The sequence below is a fragment of the Etheostoma cragini genome, chromosome 1, assembly GCF_013103735.1.
Source record: "Etheostoma cragini isolate CJK2018 chromosome 1, CSU_Ecrag_1.0, whole genome shotgun sequence".
Classification (NCBI taxonomy): domain Eukaryota; kingdom Metazoa; phylum Chordata; class Actinopteri; order Perciformes; family Percidae; genus Etheostoma; species Etheostoma cragini.
Window position 1 is genome coordinate 13,292,038 of NC_048407.1, and position 10,730 is coordinate 13,302,767.

The 10,730-nt window shown below is 36.9% G+C and overlaps 1 protein-coding gene across 1 annotated transcript; it reads right to left on the reverse strand.

The window, feature by feature from the left end:
* Nucleotides 1–2,044: 2,044 nt before the first annotated feature.
* Nucleotides 2,045–6,894, reverse strand: psmd14 (proteasome 26S subunit, non-ATPase 14). Its single transcript, XM_034876583.1, has 11 exons — nucleotides 6,738–6,894; nucleotides 5,718–5,773; nucleotides 5,152–5,223; nucleotides 4,923–5,042; nucleotides 4,524–4,594; nucleotides 4,163–4,313; nucleotides 3,929–4,036; nucleotides 3,564–3,638; nucleotides 3,354–3,479; nucleotides 2,510–2,572; nucleotides 2,045–2,219 (listed from the first exon to the last, which is right to left on the reverse strand). The coding sequence occupies exons 2-11, from the start codon at nucleotides 5,763–5,765 to the stop codon at nucleotides 2,121–2,123; spliced, it is 933 nt and encodes a 310-aa protein (XP_034732474.1). The 5' UTR covers nucleotides 5,766–5,773; nucleotides 6,738–6,894; the 3' UTR covers nucleotides 2,045–2,120.
* Between the last annotated feature and the right edge of the window lie 3,836 nt (nucleotides 6,895–10,730).

Here is a 10,730-nt window from a genome sequence, read left to right on the forward strand (position 1 = left end):
ATATATATATATATATATATATATATATATATTTAATTATATATATAGTATATGAATATAAGTAGATTCTTTGGTGACAGCAAAGGAGGAGTGGAAAAACACCATGTACAAGTACCTGTACATTACTATTTGTTTATACTTTTACTACACTCAAGAGGGAAATAGTGCTTAAGATTGGCTGGATTTAATTCTTAACTATAGTCAAGTTACTTTGCAAATCATCATTTTATATATAAAAAAAGAACTCCACTTCAACCAGCTACATTACCATTCTCATTCAGAACAACCAAATGTTACAATATAACTCATACCGTAACAGGGGCCATTCTGCATATTGAATATTTGTACTTGTTTTTACTTTTTAATTTGAATGCACAACTTGTAATTGAGTACTTTTGCATTGTGTTTTTATTCTTTTTCCAAATGTGTACAAAGCAGTAGAAACAGTCACATTGAGTCATTATCAATCTTTCCAATTAGCCTTACCCTGAACTTTTTAGAGCCTGTATTTTATTAAAAAATAATTTATTGTAAAATTCCTTCTTAGAAAACAGTTTTGATTGATTTTAAAATCAGCACTGGACCGTAGTGGGGCCCACTGTTATTCCCCCATGCCTCATAGGAAAGGCGTTACACTTCACTGCCCTACATTTTAACATTTTTCAAAGTATTCTTAAAGAGAAAGACAAATTTATACAGTGTGGGTTGCAAAGACTTGTTTTTCTAAATAATGTAACCTGAAGACCCTTTAGATCTAATTAATCACAGTGGGACCACTCTGTCTAGTTAGTATAGAGTAGACAGGGAGGAGAAACACCATATGTTCCATGTTCTCTGTTATCACTCGAGTTACCGCAATTTGAGCTGTACCTCTGGCTAGGATCTTGTAAACCCATTATGGAGATTTTATTTTCCTTCAAACTGTAATGAACTAAGAGGGATGTTGGCTGTTAAGGCCCAGCTCTCGCTATAACATGAATCAGAAGAAAACACTCCACTGGATTAACTGTTGTTGATAATCCGCAACTGCTCTTTTGGATGCTGGTATCAGATGAGGTGTCCTACTCAATCAAACTATGTGCAGGACCTTCTGTTCATACCAAACCCCAGATGTAAGGAATATATATCATGTGTCTGGTTAATGTCCTCCTGGTGATTATTACTCACTTCTGTACAGATGCAAACTTAAGCATAATTACAGTGCAAAAGGACAGAGTTCACTCCAGCTGATCTTTTTTTAAAGAGGTTAAAAGGTTATGAATAACTTTGTGCAGATCTGCAAAATAAAGAGGAAGGAATCCTAACTTTGGTATTGAGACACAGCCAGTAGGGGTAAAAAGCTTACAGTGAGTCATAAAACAGTTGTTTCAAAGTGGCGCAATAAGACTTTAAACTGGATAAAGAGGATATTATGTTTGTGGTCTTATATTATAAAGTGTTGCTTGCCTTGCCAACTGTTACGCCACAAAACTGTCAAATAATGTAATCTGTTAATTCAGTTTATCATGTTTAAGCTCTTGATTAAAAGGTATAAAACCTCCAAGGGGCATCTCCTTCAAATGAAATAAACAAGCGTGTCGGAACATGAAAACAGTTACTGTGATTCGATGTTTTCCATCTTTATCACAACTTTGTGTAACTTGCAACTCTTGCACCACCACGTGGTAAGGACGGGTGTCACATTTTATTATACCAACAGGCTTCTCTGATGCAGTGGGTTATTCCACCTCTAAATAAATTGTCCTAAGATTGTAGATTAGATTGTACTTCATTGAGAACCAAGGAGTACAACAAACCAAATGAAGCCGTCTTCTCCTTGTTAATAATCGTGGATGCATCCAGATAAACACAACAACACAGGATAACTTGTGCAATAAAACTGATATCAGATAATATTGCATTCATCCAAAATATAACAAAGGAAATCAAATAAAGTTCAAAATGTAGAAACTATTTGATTCAAAGAGAAAAAGATATGCTCACTGCTAGAATTATACAACTTACCACTTGGATGATAAAATAAGGTACCACCGGTGCAAATGTCTTCATTTCGTACATACATTTATTTTATATAAAAGAAAACAATGGTTGTAATATTAACACTTATACACACAGGCCCATCACTGGAAAACAACAGTATCCAACATGGCAGCTAGGCACTGAACAATGTTGGATGTCATTAAAACATCTACGTGCTCCTCCAAGTGCCTCTTGGGATCCTGTAAGACAGAAAATTAGAACAAACAATGAGATGTGATAAAGTTTTAAACGCAGACAATTTCTATTTTCACAAGTCTCTTTCAACAAACTTTGGGGAAACTTTCATGACAACAACCCGATCTCTGCTTTCATAAAGTCTCTGCTTGAACGGACATGTCCTAAATACTGTACTCTTTGAATCGACCTCTTAACCTCTAATCAACAAACACAGACATTGATGTGGCAATTTGTCAGATTACAAAAAGAATAAAATGTTTTTATTATCTGAAGCTTGAAATTTCATCATTACCTGTTTTCCAACATTCTTGATTGCCAGCTGCTCTGGGGTCATTTTGTCCTCCTCTTCAACAGCCTGAACAAAACACAAGAGCGTCTTAATACTGTGGTGGCGCACACCAGGAGCATGCCCTGCGTCCGTACTTATAATGCTTTTTGCCGTATTTGCTCTGCAGAAATACTGTTGAATCATTTTAGGGCCTCACAAGACCATAATAATCCTGTATAAGGAAAATATGGTTTTGTGTGTGTGTGTGTAAGCATTAGTACAATGGGAGTCTACGAGTATCAAAAAACTTGAAATTCTGAACAGCAGAAAGCAGCTCACCGATCCTCCGACTGCTGCACCGGAGTCAACAGCTGAATTAACTCTATGAACTCTATTTCAGAGCGGTTCATACTGTTCATATTGTAATATAATACTTCTATAATAACATAATACTATTTATTCCAGCATCCTTTTTACTATGCTCCATAATTAAAATAATAAATCATCATTACAATTTAATCCTGCATACTTTGCACTTTTTACTGCACTATTGTCTCAACCCGTCTAGATTGTTTCTGTTTATTATGTGTATATGTTGTTTGTATTATATGAGTAAGCACATTGTAAGCAATACAATCCAAAGCAAAATTCCATTTCTAAAAAGTCAATACTAAGAAAACTTAATTAACTACAATACTGTAAATAAGTTATTAAAATGTATTTAAACATTTTTAACTATATATTCAATAATCACGACATAATGCACACTTCAAAAGGTGTGCCTCTCTGTGCTGCCTATAATAAAGTTCAGTAAAAAGGTGCTTTTCCAGAGAATTTAAGAATGTTGGACGAGGTCTAAAAGGTCTACCTTGTTGTAGTTCTTGGCCAGCTCCAGCATTTCCTTGACGATGGTCTCATTGAGTTTGCAGTGCTCGCTGTAGTCCTGCAGGGTCAGGCCCTCCATCCAGCTCTTCTTGTGCAGGTTTAACAGCATCTGAAGAACAACCAGAGTTGTAATTCTCACGTTCTCTTTAAAATCACCCAAATAAATCATGCCGTGACAGGTGTATTCTCAAACCTTTTGCTCCAGCTCATTTTTCCTGTAATTGATGGTGATGGAGTAGTAGTGTCTGTTGAGGCCATGAATCAGAGCCTGAAACATGAGAAACCTTAAAGGTAAATACATTAAGTAATACGCATAACCTCTAGGTGCTGAGAGAAAAATCCCAAACACTGGAATTAATATTCCACTGCTTTATCTGATCCAACCCTGTTTGAATCATTGGCAGTAGCAGGGCATTGCGTAAGAGTGGTTTGACACTCAGCCAAGTGTGCATGTTCTCTCATTATGACAAGATGACTGCTAATGCAAATGCAAGGCACTTCTGTTAGCATTGTTCAGAGGTGTGTAAACCCCATCTCAAAACCACCTCAATGCATTACCTGGATTGAGGGCTTGTTCAGATGACCCAGGTTAGATGTGGTTTGTCTTGGTTCATGACCCAACACCATCATGTTGGCATTGATCAATCTAAAGGCATCAATAACAACCTGTAGAAGACAGGGAAACACATTAAGCAGGTTTACTCAGTAGGTTAATTTTAAATCGTGTGTGATGCATGTAAAATGAAAGCTACTTAGTAACCAGGCTCTTTTGCAGCAAGCAGGCATCTTTACCTTTCCTTTGACACTCTGAATGGGATCCACCACCACTGCAACGGCTCGCTCTGACAGGGCCTCAAAGCTCTGCTGTGTGTTGATGTCCACGCCAGACAACCAGCAGCCAAAACCAGGGTGACTGTGGTACCACCCAACCACCATCTCTGGTCTGATAAGCAACATGGGTGGAAGACAGCATACATGTTCAGAAAGAATGCCCCAAAAAGTCTCAATTTTACAGAGAAATATGTTGTTCAACATCAAAGCGTGGTTTCATAAAACTACTCAGCCCTGGATTTACACTTACGTTGTTAGTCAACTTGTTCAAAATAGGCAAAACCTGATTTTTCTAAATATTGTGTCTGCAGATGTGTTTTACCTGCCGGTCTGCTTCAGCATGTCCAGCATCTTAGCCTGGAACACAGGGTCCACTGCCTCAACACTCACACCCTGTAAGTGAGAACATTTTCATGTAATAATTAAAAGCTAAAACACAAATTAGCACTATGAACCATCTTGTAAAATGTGCAACTTCAGCATAGATACAAGGCATTTACTACCTAACTACATTGGGTAGGGCATCGTTCAAAATCTCTTGATCCAGTGTAAATTTCGATACCAGTTCCTAACAATACTTTTTTTTCAATACCCAATGTTTTTAAAAATGTTTTAAAATCAACGTTCCGTGCCCAGCCTTACAATTTCATGTCCAAACAAGAATAGGTTCATTAATTATGTTATAGGCGGAAATCATCTTGCTATTGAAAAAAATACATACGGTTCCAGACTGAGGCATCGCAAACACATCAATCACTCGCACTGTGTAGTCATCAACAAATTCTCCCAGCATCAATCCCATAACCTCCATTGGTACACCAGCACGCCCGTGTTTCAACATCTAATGAAGGGAAAACACAAGAGGGGGAGGGGTCACAAAAATTAAATTAAAAATAAATTAACATAGCACAATAACAAAAACCCATTTAGTGCAGATGATGTGGGATTACCTTGAGCAGGGCCAGAGAGGAGATGTAAACCTGCTCTGCTGTGTCCACAGCAGGTGCATCTGTCGGGGGGCCCTGCGGAGCCAAAGTAGAGTTTATAATCAGTTCATGCCAAACACAGTAGTTACTCAGGTTAATCACAACAACCTGACTATTGTATAGAACATTACATTAAGACCGACATTGGTGTGTCAAGGTGTGAGACTTTGGGACTCAGGTAAAGTGACCTTGGTCTCATCCCCGCAACACACATTATTGATACAACCAAGGATCCCACCTTTGTAATGGGCAGAAGTTTCTAGTAAGCCCACATTTTTATTTTTATTATATCTCATAATTTAAACATATAGCATTAATACATTAAAGTTCAAATGTGATTTTAGGATATAAAAGATGGAAAGGGTTTGGTTTAGGTTAAGGTTAAAGATCTGTGGTTTTGGTGAGAATAAAGTTTGGGTATCTTGGATGAACTTTCATTTCTGGTCGTAGTTCTGCTAGGAAGCATTAAAAACCTTTGTTTAGGTTCATAAATAAACAACAACCAAACAACAATTCAAACTTAGTGTTACCTGGCCAAGCCCTGGCATTCCTCCTCCGAGCCTCAGCAGCCGGTCCATATCAAGACCTGACGAGCAAACACAACATAGGCATTAGCTTGCTGTAAAACTATACAGCTAGACAGCTATATTATAAGAGATATATCCATAAAAGTTCATTAAATGAACAGATATACATGAATCAAAGAGCATTTTCAGACAAATTCAGTACAAAAAATTCAAAATACACATGACACAAGTAAGGGTGAATAGTTTTTATTTTATTATTTAAATGTAACATTCCCTACTTTTCAGACAATTCAGCTAAAGGAATGTTCAATAGATCACTCACTGTCCTTCAGGATAAACAATTGACCGAGTATGTAGCAGTGGAATCTTAATATTGTGTCTGTATGGGTGGCTTATGTGCTTATCTAGATTTCTCTCTGTAGGTGAAAATGACCGGTGTGGTGACAGAATAGGCTCCCCTGTCCAACTAGCAAGGGGAACGTTAGAATAAAGTCACGTAATAAATACCGATAATACAACGTTGAATGACGCCGTGACTGAGAACTACTAACAATAGATCAGCTTTGATTTTATATATCATATAAAATACTGGTTAACAAAGAAGTTGACATGCCGAAGTGTTAACATTTTGGAGTATATTGGGAATCTTTTGACATGAGGGTGTTGAATTCATGAGTGTTGTTAACGTTATAAGGTTGTGTTTTAGCTTCCGTCAGCTAATTTACCCATAGTCAAACAGAGCGGGACAATTATGCATTTATCGTTGTTGCAAATGATCATTTGTTTATTTTTTGTCAACAAAAACAACAGGGGATTTAGCTAGTATATATATATATATATATATATATGGCAATAAATCGATCGGTTCATTAACATTCAACGTTACTAAAAGCGTTAGCTTGGTGTTAGCATTTCTCGCTTAGCCTCTGTCATTTCGCACAAGAAAAACAGTCACACATTATTAACAATGATCCCTTCTCACCGTATTTTATGAAAACGTTTTAAATATGTCACTTTACTTACTTGTGGTTGAATTTTTCTGGTGTTTAGAAAAGTCTGTTCTTCTATGGTCAGTCGCGTCAAACCAACTAGCTACAATGAATCAGCCCGAATTGTCTTTTTTTAGAGAAACTGCTTCCGTCGCACTGATGACGTATATTCTTCTCGCCCGACTGGCAAGTTTACAATTAAGACACAAGGGTGCGCCACAGTTAACACATTTTATTCTATCACTTAACTGATTACTGCATGAGCTTATAACAGTTTGACATCTAGTAGGGTATATCTTATTTCCAGTGAAAACCAAAAGCTTCCACAATTTCCAAATTATTTTTGAATTTGAATTTGAATTGATGAGAAGAATGATTAACTATTACTGAATTACAACCTATTAGGCTTTGTGGCCTGTTCACATTTCTGGCATTGTGTATATTTGTGTTTTTGCACCTCATTGATAATCTTTATTGTTTATATTTTGTTTTATTTGCACTAACTACTCTTTCCTACTGCACACTGCTACTACTTCATAATGACATCCCCCTGATGAATAAAGTTCTATCTTATCTTAACGCACGGTGTCCATATCACTGGTTCTGGGTTTCGTCTTCAGTTTTGATAAAGGAACTTTTTTAATGGATGAGGCGTTATAAGAAGTTAGACGATAGAAAACTGAATGTAATTTTTTATTTTTTTTTTAAATTGGAAATTTAAAGCGTTTCTCTTGTGGTTGCTTGCTCATGTTGGGTTTATGGCTGTTCATTTACTTTGAGTGAAAACATATTTATGTACAGCAGCTACGTATAGTGTGTTTTCATTTTGAAATTAAGTGTGTTAATGGGTTGTTAAGGAGACTGGTGGTACAACATTAAGTGTAATTGGGATATTTAAGTCTAGATCTTGAGGCAGTCAACAATGTATTTTCAAACTGAATTGAAAGTAAAGATGCACTGCGACCTTGCCTTCTGGAACAGACTGTACCGGTGTCATCTTGACATTTTTATTTTACTTTTTTTTAAAGCACTTATATAATATACAGCATCTCTCTTTCAATGTTAAAAACGAATGAAAACGGCTGTGATGTTTGTGTGGTTTCTCATATTTCAACATGCAAGCATTTCATTATCCCCTGAGGAGCAACAAACTCTAAGCCACACCACTAGAACAACTGACACAATCTCACCCCGTAGTCTAACTGTTACCATTCACCGCCTGGCCAGACAGGACGTCAATGAGAATTTCAAATTCCCTCATTCCTCAGTGGACAAGGAAGGAGCAGATAATCATCCACATTCCTCAGGCCCTCCCTCTCTATGCCCAAAGGACCTCTTACTACCCTCGGACAAAACCAGGATGTTCTTCTTTGTGATGGGCTTAACTGGTTTCTATGGGCTTTAAGATCCAGACGGATTAACGTTGTCTCTAAATTCACTAAATAGATGTTTTTTTTGTAATATTAAATATATTATGAATGCAGTCTTCTATATTTACATTTTAGCAGCTACATCAACCAATGATAGATCTGATGTGAGCAATTGACTTGATCAGAGTCAAGACAATACAGGGAGAAAAAAAGACAATACAGGAAACAAACTGTCATAATTTTCCCACTGAAGTTGAGCGAGTTTATTGTTTGCTGAATCATTATTGCTGACCGGGTTATCTTATTGAAGTAAGCTCTGCCTGTGATTGGTTGACGGTTTCCCAGAGGTTCAATTCGAAGCCAACTCATTTTTTAGCTCCAAACAGAGTGACAGCTTTTTCAAAAAATCACCCAAACAAAGACTAGATGGAGGGATACATGCGCTAAAGGTTACAGATTGGATGTTCGATGTATTTGAAAGTACAATGGAAAAAAAGATTGACTGTACACAGATTTCAGTTGTGAAATGTAATTCATTTACACTCAAATTTTATATGATGTTTCACCTGTCACCAAAAGGGCTTACATACATTCCAATGTGTTTTTCAATCAATACAAACTGATGAAAAGCACTGGAAATTGTCTATACAAAAGCCACTGCAGCTGATTGTTCAGATAGGAATGATTGGGCTTTTCAAGGAACATCTGAAGTAGCTTGTAACACGACACCAGCATGAAACCTTAATCCTACCAGCAGAGGAAATAAGGGAGAGAAATATGACGCTTTAAGAGCTTCTCTGTACTCTGATGGGATTTGAATTTAGCTTTGCTATATAAATCTGCAGCAGGATGGCTGCTTGTGGTAAGCACTGCGTTGTGCTCCATGAGAATAAAAATGAGTTTTAATTAGTTAAAAGTGAAAGATAGACTGAGAAGTCCAACATCTCTTGGGTCACATATGTGCCTTTGTAGCTGTATGTTTCCGTTGCATCCTACCAATCTGTTCACTTTAGCTGTCTGAATAAAAATGTAAAAAAATATAGTTTATAGTGTTTTAGACACAGACCATACTGTGTGATGCAACGTCTGTGGTTTGATTCTGGCTGGGTACATTTGTTGAGCATCATTCCCCTTCTGTCTTATCATTTCCTGTCATCTCTGCACTGTTCACCTTTAAATAAAGGCAACAATCCCCAAAACTTATAAAGAAACCATACTACTGAGTGGACTGTCCATTTCTTTTATATGTATAAATGAACTGTATCTATCACAGCAAACTGAATTGTATCTGTTTCCCAGTGGCTTTTGCATGAATAATGACTTGTGATACAGGTCAAATACATACAACCCAACAGTTTAAATAGCATATGAGGACATTTTTATTAAAACAAACATGTACACAACATTAATAAACACCTTTTTACTTTTGAGTGGCTTTACATTTGAGAAGATCATCAATTCATGTGTAAACCTACTTGGAAATAAACCCGATTTATGTATCTTACTTTCCAATTCCTAAACTTTTTTAATTTTTCTTCTACATCTAGTTCCCAGTATTTTCTAGAAACTCCAGTATGACTTGACAGTATTTGAATTACTGTACCCAGAGGAAACGGGGGGTTTCTAGGACTGTGTATTGAATACATTCTGAGAGTACCAACTAAAATGTGTCTGTAGCATCAAAATGGTATTTAATTTTTTTTTTCTTCTTTAGAAAATATTTAGTTTAAGGAAAGCTTTTAATTAACGTAACACTTATGCACAGTTTGATCAATTTAATAAATTCTTTAAAGGGTCAAAAAATGGCACCAAGATCATTGATTAAGAACCACCCCACCCCAATTCCCACAAAAAAAAAATCAATAGACATAAATTAGTGTCCTCGGCGGTAGCCACGACTCTACAGACCTTAAAACACAAATTTGTAAAGAAAATAGCTGTTTGGAAATGACTTCTGGTTAATTATGTTGAGGGGGTGGGCCTGCTGTAATGAGGGGGGCTGTTCATCCATCTGGGTGCAAGTAAAAGCTTTGTGTCTGATGAACCTAAAGAGGTCTTAAAGGTCAAACGGCGGACATCATTTAGAAAGATGGCCACAGCAATACCACTGCATCGGAAAAGCAATTCTAAAAAAGGATTAGACACATCTGAGCAGACGCTATAAAGCTACAGTTCCTTTTTTTCAGCGGTGTGTTATTTGTGTGCCATGTGCTTAGTTTACATTTATTACAAACATATAAGCAAATCAATATTGTGAATGCACTCAAAAGAGAAAATATGAATGCTTCTATTGATTTATAAGCTCACGAAGAAGTCAATAATGTGCTTCCACCTAACTCTTTATGTCACAAACAGCACTAGGGCTGTGTGGAGCATATCGGCTGGAACACAGGCTTCATATACAGTATCTACAGTATATTAAAAATGGGATTGAAGTTTGTTTTAATGCATGGTATTTCTGAGAAAAAAACATGTTTGTATCATTGTAGACTTTCCCTCTCTCCCATAGTTGGGTTTTTGTAGGAGAGTGTGACCTCCAGTCCAGGCCAGTCCCTGCTTATATTTCATTGCATCCTGACATGCACTGAGTTGGATGGGGGGAAGGGTAGGAAGAGGAAGAGAGAGTGTGTGTGTGTGTGTGTGTGTGTGTGTGTGTG